This window comes from Salvelinus namaycush, chromosome 12 (assembly GCF_016432855.1).
Source record: "Salvelinus namaycush isolate Seneca chromosome 12, SaNama_1.0, whole genome shotgun sequence".
NCBI lineage: Eukaryota > Metazoa > Chordata > Actinopteri > Salmoniformes > Salmonidae > Salvelinus > Salvelinus namaycush.
In genome coordinates this window covers 100,507-118,600 of record NC_052318.1, presented here as the reverse complement: position 1 = coordinate 118,600, position 18,094 = coordinate 100,507, and the positions used below count along the sequence as shown (strand labels likewise).

The following is an 18,094-nucleotide window of genomic DNA, read 5'->3' as shown; positions in this document are numbered from 1 at the left end:
TAACAGGCAGTTTACATTGGGCACCTCATTCATCCAAACTTCAAAATACTGCCCCCTACCCAAGAGAGGCTATTGACTCAAGACATTTCAGCTTTACATTTTTTATAAATACATTTGTAAAAATAATAATAACTTTGTGTGTAGATCAGTGACACAAAATCAAAAGGTTTAATTCAAGCTGTACCACAACAAAATGTGGAAAAAGGGGTGTGAATACTTTCTGAAGGCTCTGTATCAGAACACAGATCAAAATCGGTCACACTTTTACAGCATTCGCTTCATCAACTGCTCTACAATATGATGCAAAACACAGGAAAAACAGCATTTTGACTGCACTGGACCTTTAAGACTGCGTTTGACTGGTAATATAGAGTAGCTTTATGAAATATTTAAATCAGAGTATTGAGTTTGTAAATAGAAGAAAAAGACACAGTTTCACACAATGTATGTGCTTGACATGGTCCGGGTTGTGCACTAATGAGGCATTCCCTTGGTTTTCAAGGATATTTGCACACCGGCGCCACAGGCGAGCTCAATCAAGCGCACCATTGGATTGACCGGGGAAACAATTAGGAGGAGCGTGTGTCAGGAGTGTCACTCTAATCACCAGCATGGAGATGCACCTGTCATCCTTCTGAAGATGTATTTAATCTCCTGACAACCCTACAGGAGGCATTCGGCTGTTGTGTCTCAAAGAGAGAACTTTGTTCGTCTAACCCAACGGTCAACATGCCCACCAAGAGTGCTACTGATGACCGTCTGAGCAAGTTTAAGAACAAGGGAAAAGAGCCGTCGGTAAATCAGATCCGTAGCCTGGACTTTGATTCTCTAAACTGTCGAGTTAGTTGAAGGTCCTTTGTTTTTGTTCTGCATTATTTTTTCCACATTTCGGTTTGGATCTTTTCCCCCATCCAACTCCATGAGCGCAGGATGACAGCACTTATAGCCTTCAATCGTAACGATTTTCCGAAAATTATTTTTATTTTTTATTGAATACCTTGTAGCCTGATACCAATGTAATTTTGTCTGTAGAAGCTCCGTGAGCGGCGGATAGCGGAGTGCGTGGAGCTGCGTAAAGCCGCGAAGAACGAGAACTTCCTCAAGAGGCGGAACATCTCCACTCTACCGGAGGATGCGGTCCAGTCTCCAGAATTCAACACCGACAACCACGAGGTACATATTTGAGTTGTTACAGTAAAGGGATGGTTCTTCCAAATTACAATGACTGGATTCATGTTACCTAGGCTGTGAAGTCTATGGACGAGGTATGACGCCGGCAATCCATCATTTGTCTCCACATGCTAACGTTATATCAACAAGTGTAGTACCAAACCCATTCAAGTCATGGGATTGATATTAGAGGTTTTGAACGTTGTGTGAAATGTTAATATTGACCTATGACTTGAATGGTATTTGTGCACGTGCTAAAACGTATGAGGAAACATTTCTGGTGAAAATTAACCATGGATTGATGGCAAACTGTACCTTAAAGTAATCTCTAGATAAGTCATATTTGTGGCCTACAATCAAACCATGGTTAAGGGATGTTATACGGAGTGCCTGGACACAGCCCTTAGCTGTGGTATATTGGTTATATACCACAAACCCACGAGGTGCCTGGACACAGCCCTTAGCTGTGGTATATTGGTTATATACCATACCCCCGAGGTGCCTGGACACAGCCCTTAGCTGTGGTATATTGGCCATATACCACAAACCCCCCGAGGTGCCTTGCTGTTAAACTGGTTACCAACATAATTAAAGCAGTGAAACTACATGTGTTGTCATGGCCATTTTATATGGTCTGATATACCATGTCTTTCAGCCAATCAGCATTCAGGGCTCAAACCACCCAGTTTATAATATAAGAGTTCTTAGCACCTCCAGGTGACTGACTTTCAGGATATTGTTGGCTTATCAAAGGTATAACACCCTTCTGTACATGGATTACTACTTTAGCCTCTATGGGCCCTGGTTAAAAGGCCACTAGAGTAGGGACTAGGGTTCCATTTGGGAAGCTGATCTGGTCAAGGTAGGTCAATTTCAATTCAGGAAGTGAACTCAAATTCCTAGACCATGTGTCAGAGTATTGTGGGGATTCTTTATTTGAATGTCATTTCTGAATTGAAATTGACCCTGAATTACTATTGGAAAGGATATGACCCCACCTCTCAGGGTATTTTTGTAAGTTCTGTCATGACATTTGGTTGTCATGCTTTGTCTCCAGGTGACTGTGACTACCATCGAGGAGGTTGTTGGTCATGTGAACAGTGACTGCAAGGAGAGACAGACCAGAGGATGTCAGGCTGCCAGGTAAGGTCCAGCAATGAGTTGGTTCCTGAGGTAATTGACCTTGACTTTGGCGTTACTAGCAGCACTTACCAACTGGGCCGCATGACCACTTCTGGTTTATGTTGACGCATTGGCAGCAGCCTCATTTCTCACAATTTAAGTCTTTGCTGTGCATCTCAATTTAGACTAGTCAAATGATGGTTTGAAGGTACTAAGGGCACTGGTAAGGTCATAATCATGTCCACTGGCAAGGGAACATTGCAACATTGACTGTTTCTAATACATCTCTGTTAATGGCTGTGTGGAAGGGGATACCTGGTCGGTTGCATTACTGAATGCATTACCACTGAATGTTGACGAGCCCTACAGGGACTAGGGTAACTCATTTCCCCCCCTGTAGGAAGCTGCTGTCCCGTGAGCGTAACCCCCCTCTAAAGGAGATAGTGGAGGCAGGGCTGCTGTCCAGATTTGTTGAGTTCCTCGGGAGAGACGATGACCCCAGTCTGCAGTTTGAAGCCGCCTGGGCTCTTACCAACATTGCCTCGGGCACCTCCTGGCACACACAACAGGTGCATGCACACACACAGCTCGGGGCTTTCACCATTGCTTCAGGTACACTGGAGTCACTCACTAAGCTAGCTATGGCTTGGCTAACCTGGTGAGTCCCCCTCGGTGGTGAAAGCCTACTATACTGAACAAAAAAACACCATGTTGGTTTCATGAACTGAAATTAAAGATCCCAGAAATGTTCCAAGCTTATTTCTCAAATTGTGCAGTTTGCATCCCTGTTAGTGAGTGTTTCTCCTTCGCCAAGATAAACCATCCACCTGACAGGTGTGACATATCAATAAGCTGTTTAATCAGCATGGATCATTACACCGGTGCACCTTGTGTTGGGGACAATAAAAGGCCACTGTAAAATGTGCCGTTTGTCACAACACAATGCCACAGATGTTGAGTGCAATTGGCATGCTGACTGCAGAAATGTCAACCAGAGCTGTTGCCAGAGAATTGAATATTCATTTCTCTACCATAAGCCGCTCGATTTTGAGAATTTGGCCGTATGTCCAACCGGCCTCTCAATGGCAGACCACACGTAAACATGCCAGCCCAGGACTGCTTCACCTGGGGGATAGTCTGAGAGCCACCCCGACAGATGACACAGGAGTATTTCTAGCTAAAGCGCTTTTGTTGGGGAAACACTCTGATTGGCTGGGCCTGGCTCCCAAGTGGGCTGGGCCCCTGCCCAATCATGTGAAATCCATAGATTAGGGCATAAAACCTTTCCAATTGATTTCCTTATGAACTAACTTGGTCAGTTTATTTTTGTTCAGTATATTTAACTTTCCAAACTGTTGCATTGTTCGGCATCCTCTAGATGGCACTGGAGCGCACAAGTGGTACCAGCCTTGGTGCTTGCTCTTTCATTATTTTAAACTGCATTGTTGGTCAGGGCTTGTAAGTAAACAATTCACTAAGGTCTAATACACCTGTTGTATTTGGCCCATGTGATGTAACGATTTTCTGTATGGCTTGGCTGGATTTGACTGGTGTAATGTCTCCCTCTACAGGTGGTAGAGCATGGTGCAGTACCAGCTTTCATATCTCTGCTGGCATCCCCCATGTTGCACATCAGTGAGCAGGCTGTCTGGGCCCTGGGCAACATAGCAGGTAACACAGAGCCCAGGAAACACGAGGGCAACTTGAACAACAGCCTACATGCTAAGACTATTTCCTGTTTTCAGGTGACGGTCCGGCGTATCGAGATACTCTGATAGAATGTAACGTGATCCCTGCTCTGCTGTCTAGAATCACCCCAGACACACCTGTAAGTTCACGTACACCTGTCCTAAGTAAACACACTGTAGGGTCCTTAATGTACACCTGCTCTTATCTACTTTTCATGTTACGTTTGGCTCCACCCACCAGGTGGGCTACCTTTGTCACCTGTCATGTTTGAACCAATTTTACATCCTGTTAACAAATTGTTTTCCTTCTGATCTGACACGTAAAATACAATTCTTAACCTGTTTAATAAGATTTCACCAATTCGTGTGGCTCGAACAGCTTTTCTAAGGAGTGGGGAAGCTATTTACTGTCATTGAAAATAAGAATTTGTTCTTCACTGACTTGCCTAGTTAAATAAAAAAAAATGCCAGACGAGTAGGGTGCAAGATGCAGGTGAGGGTGGAGGCGGCTTGGCATCAATGCATGTCATAAGATGCCCAGCGCTGAATTAGGCCTGCGGAATTAGTGTATTGAAAGTAGTCAGACCCCTTGACTTATTCCAATTTCTGTTACATTACCGACTTATTCTAAAATTTAGGGTAGGAACAGAATGAATGTTTGCTCCCCCCCCCCACTTTCAGTTTCCTGAACTGGTTACAAGTCATCTCTCCTCTCCAGGTGGGATACCTTCGTAACTTGACATGGACCCTGTCTAACCTCTGTAGGAACAAGAACCCCTTCCCTCCCCTATCTGCTGTCCAACAGGTAACCTCCACAAACGCACACTGTTGCACTCGGTTCACTAACCCCTCATCTAGAAGTGTGCACTTCCTCCCCTCATCTAGAAGTGTGCACTTCCTCCCCTCATCTAGAAGTGTGCACTTCCTCCCCCAGGTGCTGCCTTCTCTGCTTCAGCTCCTCCACCTGAGTGATCAGGATGTCTTGAGTGATGCATGCTGGGCCGTGTCCTACCTGACTGATGGTGCCAACGACCGTATCGATATTGTGGTCCAGACCGGTATTGTCCCCCGTCTGGTGGCCCTCATGGCCTTTGAGGCGCTCACTGTGGTGGTAAATAAAGACTAGTGCTCATTTACTGTCAGCGGGAGTGACCCGGGGCTCGCTATAGAGACTCTAAACACTACATCTGAAGGCCTATGGTGTTCTAAACTGACTAACTCAAGCTTATCTTTCCCCTCCAGACCCCAGCTCTGCGCTCCATAGGGAACATAGTGAGTGGCTCAGACATCCAGACTCAGGTGACTAACTATGGACTGATACACTTTAGCAGTTATTGTTTGGCCTGTAGTTGCTGTTCCCCTCGTAAGCTCTTGGAACTGTTTTGTCTTGACCAAGTCACTTAACACCAACCTGCTCCAGGGTGCTGTACTATGGCTGACCCTGTTAAAAACACATTTCACTACACTTAGCCAGTGGTTTTATGATTGCCTGTAAGCTTTAGGAGTTAACTAATATTCACTTGATGAAGAAATGTATTTACATTAACTGGCTACTACGCTATGATTACGAAGCTTTGGACAGTCCATTTGTATTATGAGTTTAGGTGGCTAGAGGATACTGAACTACCTGTACGCTTGATTTAACTTTTACTTTAATAATTGTATTCCTGTCAGGTGGCCATCGATGCAGGGGTGCTGTCTGTCCTGCCTAGTTTAATGAGACACAGCAAGCCCAGCGTTCAGAAGGAGGCAGCCTGGGCCGTATCCAACATCGCTGCTGGTCCCGCTCAACAGATTCAACAAATGCTCACCTGCGGCCTGCTGCCCCCGCTTATTGACCTGCTACGCAACGTTGGTGACACCTCACTACACCTCCACACTAGCCAACTGATACAGCAGCTACTCACCTGTGCTTTTCAGACTTCTCCTTTGGAACCCTCAGATGTTACAATGTATTTGTAGCCCTGAACTAGAACATATTAATCAAGGGCTTGTTGACAAGTTGTATCAGATGAGCTAGTTCTGGAACGGCTGGCTGGGGGTCCCGGAGGAGAGGGTTGGGAACCACTAGTCTACCGCCTGCACTCATAGACCAGAGGTGTCCTACGAAGCAGGTTAAGTTCACAGAAGTGAGCTGGCCGAGTTTAACACGGGATAAACGCTCATACAAATGTGGCGACCTTTAGCATGTTCTTTAGCATGTTCTTTAGCATGTTCTTTAGCATGTTCTTTAGCATGTTCTTTAGCATGTTCTTGTACATGTTCTGAAGGATTTGTTGCCATTGACAACTCCACTTACCCTGAATGAAGTGTCTGAGCAATTAGTTGAGGACCGACTAGATCAGATTCCCTCGCAAAGATTTGTCGTCCTTTTCATTTGATAAAATATTTAATGAAATATGTTTTGTTAAATAGTAGTAAAAATACAATGTGTTAAGCCTCATGCACAGTAACACTTGTAAGACATTATAAAATATATCAACAGGCGAGGGGAAAGGTGGTGCATTGATAAGCTCAAGTCTGCATTAACGATCATAAGCATTTACCCTGTATTTCTGGTTTCTCGGTGACTGATGCAGTGGGCCACAACTAACCACCCCAGTCTAATCCCCGTATCTGGTGTTCTCTCAGGGTGACTTTAAGACCCAGCGGGAGGCGGTGTGGGCCATAACTAACCACCCCAGTCTAATCCCCGTATCTGGTGTTCTCTCAGGGTGACTTTAAGACCCAGCGGGAGGCGGTGTGGGCCATAACTAACCACCCCAGTCTAATCCCCGTATCTGGTGTTCTCTCAGGGTGACTTTAAGACCCAGCGGGAGGCGGTGTGGGCCATAACTAACTTCACCAGCGGTGGCACAGTGGAGCAGGTTATCCAACTGGTCCAATCAGGAGGCCTGGAGGCCATCCTCAACCTATTGACTGTCAAAGACTCCAAGACCATCCTCGTCATATTGGATGCCATCAGCAACCTCTTCATGGTGAGATACCTAGTCATTGCTGCTACTTAAAGTTTAGAGGGTGACCCGCTTTTCCTCCCAGGCAGCGGAGAAGCAGTCTGAGGAGTTACCTCGTTACATTCGTTCTCTCATCCCCTCTTGTTCCAGGCAGCAGAGAAGATGGGTGAGACTGATAAGCTGTGTCTACTGGTTGAGGAGTTGGGAGGCCTGGATAAGATCGAGATGCTGCAGAACCATGAGAATGACACCGTGTACCGTACGGCCCAGGGACTCATAGAGAAGTTCTTCACTGATGTCAGTAAATAGCACCTGGGAGTAGTCATTAAATAGCACCTGGGAGTAGTCGGTGAATAGCACCTGGGAGTAGTCGGTGAATAGCACCTGGGAGTAGTCGGTGAATAGCACCTGGGAGTAGTCGGTGAATAGCACCTGGGAGTAGTCGGTGAATAGCACCTGGGAGTAGTCGGTGAACTGATGGTCCTTCATTGCTGTCTGAAAGGTGTTGAAGCAGTCAAGTCCTCGATCCCTCATCTCCCCCCCCCCCCCCCCCCAATTGGTGCTCCTCTTCCTCCAATGAGCTTTTGATTTGAGAACTCATTGAGTTGACTGCTTTTACACTTCAGACAGAGCCCTAGAATAATCTTATTGCATTTTCACTTTGAGAAACAATGTGTTGGTTAAAATCTAATTGATCAGGTGGGTCTAACAACATCTTGCATTGTCCCAGGAGGAGGCTGAGGGTCTGCAGACTGAAGCCACTGATACAACCTTGGCCTTCAAGACCCAGGATGTGCAGAAGACCTTCCGGTTTTAATAGTCCATAGTCCAGTGTTAAAATACAACATGATTTTGAATAAGTAATAAATATATTTTTTGCACTTCTGGGCCAGCTGACTAGTTTATCATCTCCACTGTAGTGTTTCATTGTTTACTAGGGTGGTATCAGATTCATACCCATCCGGGGTTATATGATTTTACAGATGGAGTTATTTCATACCGAATTTAACTTAGCTGGCAAGTAAACATAGTTGGAACATTTCTACTTAACCAAGATCACTTATTTCAAGAGTTGGGCCAGTAACAAAGGTCGCTGTTTGACTCATGCCCTAACTAGGTGAAAAAAATCAATGTGCCCTTCACCAAATGATTTAAATGTACCATGCACCTCCTGAGCTTTTGGGTGGCACAAACCCCAACTTTTTTGATTACTTTTTAATCATACCCTGTTATCTTGCACAAGCCCATTTGAGTTTTTATTATTGTTTTAATTAATTAGTTTTAATTATTATTGACAAGCTACTTTGGTTATGGGGCACGATTCCTTACAGGCTGATTTCAAATTAATGTTCAATTGAGCTGCCGGGCTTTACCATTAATGCAGTATCCCTGAACACCTTTACATTTCACTGGTGCAGATCTCTCGCGTTTGACTAATCCCTACTGTTAATGGATAACACATGGTCACACTGGTCATTCTTATTGGACGATTGTCTTCCTGGATACTTGTTGGTCATTCACATTTTAATCTCTAACAAAAGCAATGTCTTATCTACCAATCCTGGAACATATTGAAAGCTCCTATACGGCCAATGGAACGTATGGGGAAATATTGAATGTAAACATCTGAGTTGTAATTCATGCACACTAGCAAGGTTTTAAAACCAACCATTTCTGGGAGTCAGTGTTCACTTTGGTGCTTAGTGAGTATGACCAAGATGGCATTTCCCCAAACATCTATACATCAGGGGTAGGCAATTTAGGCTCGAGGGACACATTGGTGTTTCAATATGTTCAAAAGCAATTTGCAGGCCAGATAGGGAAGACATTTACTGTGCATGGCCATTTTATAATGGGCATCTAGTTCCACACACTCGCGGGCTGAATTGGCTCACCTGCATTAGATGGCACATTGTTGTATATGGATTAGAAGAGTCATATATGGCTAACAGACCATTGTGTCCTTAATGTTCAGATGAGTCATGGTGGGAGTTGGGTGGTTTTATACAGACACTAGCTCACCATTGTAGTGAATGACCGTAGGGTATACTACAAAGCAGGATCAATGAGTTCATTAAAGTTAAACCTGGATGTATTTCTGGCTGAACCAATTAGACCATGCCCAAGCTTCTTTCTAAACTGAAGTTATTGCCTTCGGAAAGTTTTCAGACCCCTCTTTCCACATTTTGTTACAGCCTTGTTCTAAAATAGATGTAATTTGTTTCCCCCCCCCCGCCCTCAAGCTACACAACACACCATAATGACAAAGCAATAACAAATCCAATCCAAAAAAATCATTTTTACAGTCCCAGTTAAGTTAAAACACCTATTTGACATTGTAGAATAATTGTACGAAATAACACCTATGGAATCATGTAGCAACTAAGTGTTAATTAAACAAATATATTTTAGATTCTTCAAAGTAGCCACCCTTTGCCTTGACAGCTTTGCACATTCTTGGCATTATCAGCTGGAATGATTCTCCAACAGTCTTGAAGGATTTCCCACATATGCTGAGCTCTTGTTGGCTGCTTTTATTTCAGTCTGCGGTCCAACTCATTCCACATCTCAATTGGGTTGAGGTCGGCTGATGCAGCCCTCCAGCACTCTACTTCTTGGTCAAATAGACTTTACACAGGCTGGAGGTGTGTTGGGTCATTGTCCTGTTTAAAAACAAATGATAGTCCCACTAAGCCCAAACCAGATGGGATGGTGTATTTCTGCAGAATGCTGTGGTAGCCATGCTGGTTAAGGGTGCCTTGAATTCTAAATAAATCCCTGACAGTGTCACCAGCAAAGCACCACCACACTTCCTCCTCCTCCATGCTTCACGGTGGGAACCACATGCGGAGATCATTTGTTCAGCTACTCTGTCTCACGAAAACACGGCGGTTGGATCCAAAATCTTAAATTTGGACTAATCAGACAAAAGGACAGATTTCCACCGGTCTAATGTCCATTGCTCGTGTTGCTTGGCCCAAGTTTCTTCTTGTTGGTGTCCTTTAGAACGCTGTGCCACTCGGGAACCCTAAGGCACTGCATCTCAGAGCCAGAGGAATCACTACAGACCCTGGGTCGAATCCAGGCTGTATCACACCCGGCCGTGATTGGAGTCCCATTGGGTGGCGCACGATTGGCCCAGCGTCGTCCGGGTTTGGCCCAGCGTCGTCCGGGTTTGGCCGGTGTAGGCTGTCAATGTAAATAAAAATGTGTTATTACCTAACCTGCTTAGTTAAATAAAGGTTATATTTCTTAATAAAAAAAAAAATTGTACTGGTTTCTTTGCAGCAATTTGACCATGAAGGCCTTATTTCATGTAGCCTCTGAACAGTTGATGTTGAGATGTGTAATAAAAATGTGTAATGTGTAATTTATTACAACAAAATGTAATAAAATGTATGCACTCTACTGTAAGTCGCTCTGGATAAGAGCGTCTGCTAAATGACAAAAAAAATGTAAAAAAAATGTGTCTGTTGCTTGAACTCTGTATTTATTTGGGCTGCAATTTCAGAGGCTGGTAACTCTAATGAACTTATCCTCTGCAGCAGAGGTAACTCTGTCCTCCTTTCCTGTGGCGGTCCTCAGAGTCAGTCATCATAGCGCTTGATGGTTTTTGTGACTGCACTTGAAGAAACTTTCAAAGTTTTACGCATTGACTGAACTTCATGTCTTAAAGTAATGATGGACTGTAATTTCTCTTTGCTCATTTGAGCTGTTCTTGACATAATATGGACTTGGTCTTTTACCAAATAGGGCTGTCTTCTGTATACCACTCCTACCTTGTCATAACACAACTGATTGGCTCTACCTCCTCTATTAAAAAGATGAAGATCCCATCAGCTTTCTATAGGCTAGGCCTACTATTTATTTCTCAACTTTCCTAATATTAAGCACATTGCTTCTCTTTACAACAGGAGTATAGGCTTCTCTTTACAAGAGTATAGGCTTCTCTTTACCACAGGAGTATAGGCTTCTCTTTACCACAGGAGTATAGGCTTCTCTTTACAAGAGTATAGGCTTCTCTTTACCACAGGAGTATAGGCTTCTCTTTACCACAGGAGTATAGGCTTCTCTTTACAACAGGAGTATAGGCTTCTCTTTACAACAGGAGTATAGGCTTCTCTTTACAACAGGAGTATAGGCTTCTCTTTACCACAGGAGTATAGGCTTCTCTTTACAACAGGAGTATAGGCTTCTCTTTACCACAGGAGTATAGGCTTCTCTTTACAACAGGAGTATAGGCTTCTCTTTACAACAGGAGTATAGGCTTCTCTTTACAACAGGAGTATAGGCTTCTCTTTACAACAGGAGTATAGGCTTCTCTTTAACACAGGAGTATAGGCTTCTCTTTACCACAGGAGTATAGGCTTCTCTTTACAACAGGAGTATAGGCTTCTCTTTACAACAGGAGTATAGGCTTCTCTTTACCACAGGAGTATAGGCTTCTCTTTACCACAGGAGTATAGGCTTCTCTTTACCACAGGAGTATAGGCTTCTCTTTACAACAGGAGTATAGGCTTCTCTTTACAACAGGAGTATAGGCTTCTCTTTACCACAGGAGTATAGGCTTCTCTTTACAACAGGAGTATAGGCTTCTCTTTACCACAGGAGTATAGGCTTCTCTTTACAACAGGAGTATAGGCTTCTCTTTACAACAGGAGTATAGGCTTCTCTTTACCACAGGAGTATAGGCTTCTCTTTACAACAGGAGTATAGGCTTCTCTTTACCACAGGAGTATAGGCTTCTCTTTACCACAGGAGTATAGGCTTCTCTTTACAACAGGAGTATAGGCTTCTCTTTACAACAGGAGTATAGGCTTCTCTTTACAACAGGAGTATAGGCTTCTCTTTACAACAGGAGTATAGGCTTCTCTTTACCACAGGAGTATAGGCTTCTCTTTACAACAGGAGTATAGGCTTCTCTTTACCACAGGAGTATAGGCTTCTCTTTACCACAGGAGTATAGGCTTCTCTTTACCACAGGAGTATAGGCTTCTCTTTACAACAGGAGTATAGGCTTCTCTTTACCACAGGAGTATAGGCTTCTCTTTACCACAGGAGTATAGGCTTCCCTTTACCACAGGAGTATAGGCTTCTCTTTACAACAGGAGTATAGGCTTCTCTTTACAACAGGAGTATAGGCTATTAGATTAGAGACATCAGTAAATGTTCCTCGCCAACAGGATCCTGACATGTTAAAAAAGGTGGACTTTTAGGAGAAATAGGAGAAAATAGGCATTGTGGCTGAACGTTTATTGAGGACTCCATCACAGGCCCCTGAGTCTGTATAGGGATGTGATCTGGACTATGACTGAAGGAGTGGGATGGGTCGAAGGATGTATTTTATTTGTTGTATTGTAATTTGTTTTTTCCCTTTCCCGCAATGGATTTTTTTTTTCGTTCATTACCCATACAGTAGGTGGCGGCATGCACCTTTTACGTTTGCGGACCGGCATAACACCACCGAAGAAGGATATACGTCCTAGGGATCCCGAATAGCACTAACCTCAAAGTCAAGCTGCTCTAGTCTGTCATATCAACGTGATTATTTTCGGTCGTATGTTCTCTTCATTGTAACTATATGTTTTTACGTATTCATACATGAACTGCACATCGTGTGGAGGCGTCTTTTCAGTTCAATATAAACATAGAGGCTGGCAAGATATTTCAACGCTAACGCATTGCAAAGCTAGTGAAGCTAACTAGCCGATTTGACAAGACGTTACACCATGGAGCCCGAAGCACAAATACGAAACGTAAGTTCATCCCATGTGATCATGTTTTTATGAACGGACATGTTACAGATGTAGCCATGAGATGACTCCAAGACGAGGCTTTTTGTGTTGATCCTATGTTTGGTTGTTTTAGCTGCGGGACTTTCTGATGGTCTACAACCGTATGACAGAGATCTGTTTCCAGAGATGCACCAGTAACTTCAACTACAGAAGTCTCACCATGGACGAGGTGAGGCCTGGCACATTACATGGCTGTATGAGTGGGTGTGTGTGTGAGACATGGGGTTGGTAGCTGAACTCCTCAGGGACAAGGCTCTGTCTTTACCCGGTGGTGTAGTGATTTTAGTTTTTTAGGTGAGTGGGCAACATCGTTTCCTCATTCAAAGTTTGTATTGACCGATGTAGCCTATTGAATGAATATATACACACACATACACACACACACACACAGCATTCGGAAAGTATTCAGACCCCTTGACATTTTCCACATTTTGTTACGCTACAGCCTTATTCTAAAATTGATTTTCTCTTCGTAATCTACATACAATACCCCATAATGACAAAGAATGACCAAGGAAAAACAGGTTTAGAAATTTGTGCAAATGAATTACAAATTAAAAACTGAAATATTACTTTTAAATAAGTATTCAGACCTTTTACTCAGTACTTTGTTGAGGCACCTTTTGTCAGCGATTACAGCCTCAAGTCTTATTGGGTATGATGCTACAAGCTTGGCACACCTGTATTTGGGGAGTTTCTCCCGTTCTTCTCTGCCGATCCTCTCGAGCTCTGTCAGGTTGGATGGGGAGTGTCGCGGAACAGCTATTTTCAGGTCTTTCCAGAGATGTTTGATTGGGTTCAAGTCTGGACATTCAGAGACTGCTGCAGAAAAACATCCCCACTGCATGATGCTGACACCACCATGCTTTACCGTAGGGATGGTGCCAGGGTTCCTGCAGACGTAACACTTGGCATTCAGGCCAAAGAGTTCAATCTTGGTTTCATCAGACCAGAGAATATTGTTTCTCAGGGTCTGAGAGTCGTTTAGGTGCCTTTTGGCAAACTCCAAGCGGGCTGTCATGTGCCTTTTACTGAGTGGCTTCCGTCTGGCCACTCTAACATGAAGGCCAGATTGGTTGAGTGCTGCAGAGATGGTTGTCCTTCTGGAAGGTTCTCCCAAAGAGGAACTCTGGAGCTCTTTCAGAGTGACTATCGGGTTCTTGGTCATCTCCCTGACCAAGGCCCTCCTCCCATGATTGCTCAGTTTGGCCGGGCGGCCAGCTCTAGGAAGAGTCTTGGTGGTTCCAAACTTCTTCCATTTTATAATGATGGAGGCCACTGTGTTCTTGGGGACCTTCAATGCTGCAGAAATGTTTTGGTACCCTTCCCCAGATCTGTACCTCGTCACAATTCTGTCTCCGAGCTCTACGGACAATTCCTTCGACCTCATGGCTTGGTTTTTGCTCTGACATGCATTGTCAACTGTGGGACCTTATATAGACAGGTGTGTACCTTCCAAATCATGTCCAATCAATTGAATTTACCACAGGTGGACTCCAATCAAGTTGTAGAAACATCTCAAGGATGATCAATTAAAACAGGATGCACCTGAGCTCAATTTCATGTGTCATAGCAAAGGGTCTGAATACTTATGTAAATAATAAATAAGGTTTTTTAAATTTGTAATACATTTGTAAACATTTCTAAAAACCTCTTTGCTTTGTCATTATGAGGTATTGTGATGTCATTATGAGGTATTGTGATGTCATTATGAGGTATTGTGATGTCATGGGGTATTGTGATGTCATTATGAGGTATTGTGATGTCATTATGAGGTATTGTGATGTCATTATGAGGTATTGTGATGTCATTATGAGGTATTGTGATGTCATGGGGTATTGTGATGTCATGGGGTATTGTGATGTCATGGGGTATTGTGATGTCATGGGGTATTGTGTGTAGATTTATGAGGGGAAAAAATGAATCAAATTTAGAATAAGGTTGTAACGTAACAATGTGGAAAAAGTGAAGGTGTCTGAATACTTTCTGAATGCTCTGTGTATCTATATATATATATATGGGAGCAAAAAGTGAGCGCCAGAGGTACTGGAACGCATGAGAAAACAAATGACCTTTATAATTATGCATTGCATGCATCACATTTGCATTGTGGCACACATGGGAAACATTTGTTGTGGCCTTTTATTAATCTATTTCATGCAATTATACGTAATATTACATGACTGGAGACTTTGGCATAATCATTTTAAGTGCTGCGTTCAAGACAACTGGGAAATATCCGACTTCAGACCGTTCAAGACAACTGGGGAATTGGGGAACACCTCTAACCAAGAGTGGTAAATCAGTCTTTACTGGTTCTAACAGCAGACCTATCAGCTTTTAGAAAACTGTTGGAACAAGTGGTGTTTGACCAAATACAATGTTATTTCTCTGTAAACAAATGCACAACAGACGTTCAGCATGCTTACAGAGAAGGGCACTCAACATGTACTGCACTGACTCAAATGACTGACGATTGGTTGAAAGACATTGCTAACAATAAGATAGTGGGAGCTGTTATATTTCAGTGCTTTGATACTGAAGGACCATGACACAGTATTTAGAATGAGATGTGATTAACACCTGCGTTTATCCTCCCGTCCTCTAGGAGCGCTGTGCAGACAGCTGTGCGGGGAAGCTGATCCGCTCTAACCACCGTCTGATGGGGACCTATGTCAACCTGATGCCGGGGATGGTGCAGCGCCGCATGGCTGAGATGGAGAAGAAGAACGCTGAGCTGGTCACAGCAGAGGCTGAGGCTGCAGGTGCACTGCAGGGGACAGCTGACTTGGCTGATCAAAGCCTACCGATAGCCTCAATCGGGGGTAAAGCCTCGGGGACAGGTGAGGCTGTGACGGCTTCAGAGGTATCGGTGATGGCTGGCTCAGTCTTAAAGCCTGCTGTTTTAGATGTCTCTGCAGACCTGGGTCCAGCTGCTTCACCCGCCACCCCCTCCTCACCTGAACCCCCCTGCACCACCTCTACAGAGGTTAAACTAGCAGCTGCCTCACCCGCCGCCTCAGAACCACTGGTGCCTTCCTCCCTCTCCCAGGCTGTGAATGGAGTAGGGCTCACCAGGCTGACTTCAGGCCCAATTTTAGAGTCGTCCCCTGTTAGATATGATCAATCCACAGTCACTGCTGTTCCTAGTGCAGCACCAACTGGTCCCCACCGTAGTAGATAACCAGGCACCAGTAATGTTAGTTCCGCCCACATTTACACATATGGTGCCTGTAGAGGCGACACCAGCACCTACAATAGAGGCTCCTATGGTAACACAGAGATCAACCCCAGGCCCGGCCTTAACCCCGACCCTAAGCCCAGCCCTAACCCTAAGCCTGGCCCTAACCCCGACCCCAGGCCAGTCCCTAACCCCGCCCCAGGCCCGTCCCTAACCCCAGCTCCAGTCCCAGCTCCTACCAGTGTTGTCCCTCTCTTCCCCCAGACTACTGCCCCCATCCACCCTAACCCCAGCTCCTACCAGTGATGTCCCTCTCTCCCCCAGACTACTGCCCCCATCCACCCTAACCCCAGCTCCTACCAGTGATGTCCCTCTCTCTCCCCCAGACTACTGACCCCATCCACCCTGACCCCAGCCCTGACCCCGGCCCTAACCCCAGCTCCTACCAGTGATGTCCCTCTCTCCCCCAGCCTACTGCCCCCATCCACCCTGACCACACAGGACTGTCATCTTGAGTGTATGTATAGAGTTGAACCAAGGATCCTGGAGAACTACTGGAGGTGCAGGGTTTCAATACAGCCCTGCACAAACATTCTGGTCTTCAGTCAACCTGGAGTCCTTGCTATACTTGTCTGAATCAAGTGTGCCACCTTACTACCCTGCAGGGTAAGTGCTTGGTTGTCAGCAATACAGAGTACAATATGTTGATGAGGATTTTGCCTTGTTGTACAACACTGGCTTACACCGTGATGGAAAAATACTATTCTGTCAAATATTAAACGATTCTGGAAAGGAAGTTGTGATTTTTAGATTTCTTGTCAAACTTCTTTCCTATGATGTGTTTGTCTGTGTGATTTTTGAGGAGGGAAATTGTTCTTCCCCCTGAAGGAGTTAAAAGCAGTGGAATGCACAAGACATTTCAGTCTCTCGCTCAAATTGCTTTATTGGCATGAAATACAATTAGTAGCTATTGCCAAAGCATTATAGTCGTACAGCATTTCAGTAAATACAGTGCAATGCAACGAGGATAATGAAATACAGGTCATTTCAGTAAATACAGTACAATGAGGATAATGAAATACAGGTCATTTCAGTAAATACAGTACAATGAGGATAATGAAATACAGGTCATTTCAGTAAATACAGTACAATGAGGATAATGAAATACAGTACAACGAGGATAATGAAATACAGTACAATGAGGATAATGAAATACAGTACAACGAGGATAATGAAATACAGTACAACGAGGATAATGAAATACAGTACAATGAGGATAATGAAATACAGTACAACGAGGATAATGAAATACAGTACAACGAGGATAATGAAATACAGTACAATGAGGATAATGAAATACAGTACAACGAGGATAATGAAATACAGTACAACGAGGATAATGAAATACAGTACAACGAGGATAATGAAATACAGTACAATGAGGATAATGAAATACAGTACAACGAGGATAATGAAATACAGTACAACGAGGATAATGAAATACAGTACAATGAGGATAATGAAATACAGTACAACGAGGATAATGAAATACAGTACAACGAGGATAATGAAATACAGTACATTTCAGTAAATACAGTACAATCAGGATAGTGAAATACAGTACATTTCAGTAAATACAGTACAATCAGGATAGTGAAATACAGTACATTTCAGTAAATACAGTACAATCAGGATAGTGAAATACAGTTCATGTTGTGTGAATCTATCCAATTCAATTTGAATTCAGCCTGTAACACAACAAAATACTCTGATCTTGTAGATTGTTTAGGAAAGTATTTATGAATCATAGATTTGGAGATCTTATATGCATGAAAAAGTCCACATTCAGTTCTTTAACCCATGTTGGAAGATTAGTGTTCATAGAATTAGATAATAGGGAGAATGCTGTACACTAGTAGGTTATAACCTGGTCTATTACCTGTACTAACCATGGAACTGTTATAACAGGGAGAATAGTGTTCAATAGTAGGTTATACCCTGGTCTATAGTGTTCTATAGTAGGTTATACCCTGGTCTATTACCTGCACTAACCATGGGACTGTTATAACAGGGAGAATAGTGTACAATAGTAGGTTATAACCTGGTCTATAGTGTACAATAGGAGGTTATACCCTGGTCTATAGTGTACAATAGGAGGTTATACCCTGGTCTATACTGTACAAT

General features: G+C 43.7%; 2 protein-coding genes across 2 annotated transcripts; both read left to right on the top strand.

Moving 5' to 3' along the window:
- Positions 1–729: 729 nt before the first annotated feature.
- kpna7 (karyopherin alpha 7 (importin alpha 8)) lies at positions 730–7,751 on the top strand. Its single transcript, XM_039004563.1, has 13 exons — positions 730–795; positions 1,033–1,173; positions 2,228–2,313; positions 2,693–2,861; positions 3,864–3,963; positions 4,038–4,120; positions 4,699–4,785; positions 4,915–5,091; positions 5,223–5,279; positions 5,655–5,831; positions 6,776–6,958; positions 7,085–7,231; positions 7,665–7,751. Exons 1-13 carry the CDS (start codon positions 730–732, stop codon positions 7,749–7,751), a joined length of 1,560 nt encoding a protein of 519 aa, XP_038860491.1.
- Positions 7,752–12,423: 4,672 nt separating this feature from the next.
- timm10b (translocase of inner mitochondrial membrane 10 homolog B (yeast)) lies at positions 12,424–16,719 on the top strand. Its single transcript, XM_039004562.1, has 3 exons — positions 12,424–12,690; positions 12,803–12,898; positions 15,338–16,719. Exons 1-3 carry the CDS (start codon positions 12,664–12,666, stop codon positions 15,911–15,913), a joined length of 699 nt encoding a protein of 232 aa, XP_038860490.1. The 5' UTR covers positions 12,424–12,663; the 3' UTR covers positions 15,914–16,719.
- The last annotated feature ends 1,375 nt before the right edge of the window (positions 16,720–18,094 follow it).

Excerpts from the sequence above, each read along its gene's own strand:
- kpna7 (XM_039004563.1), top strand. The coding sequence starts at position 730 with ATGCCCACCAAGAGTGCTACTGATGACCGTCTGAGCAAGTTTAAGAAC. Across the intron at positions 6,959-7,084 it reads CCATCAGCAACCTCTTCATG|GCAGCAGAGAAGATGGGTGA; the intron begins GTGAGATACCTA and ends CTCTTGTTCCAG. Across the intron at positions 7,232-7,664 it reads TAGAGAAGTTCTTCACTGAT|GAGGAGGCTGAGGGTCTGCA; the intron begins GTCAGTAAATAG and ends GCATTGTCCCAG.
- timm10b (XM_039004562.1), top strand. The coding sequence starts at position 12,664 with ATGGAGCCCGAAGCACAAATACGAAAC. Across the intron at positions 12,691-12,802 it reads CCGAAGCACAAATACGAAAC|CTGCGGGACTTTCTGATGGT; the intron begins GTAAGTTCATCC and ends TGGTTGTTTTAG. Across the intron at positions 12,899-15,337 it reads GAAGTCTCACCATGGACGAG|GAGCGCTGTGCAGACAGCTG; the intron begins GTGAGGCCTGGC and ends CCCGTCCTCTAG.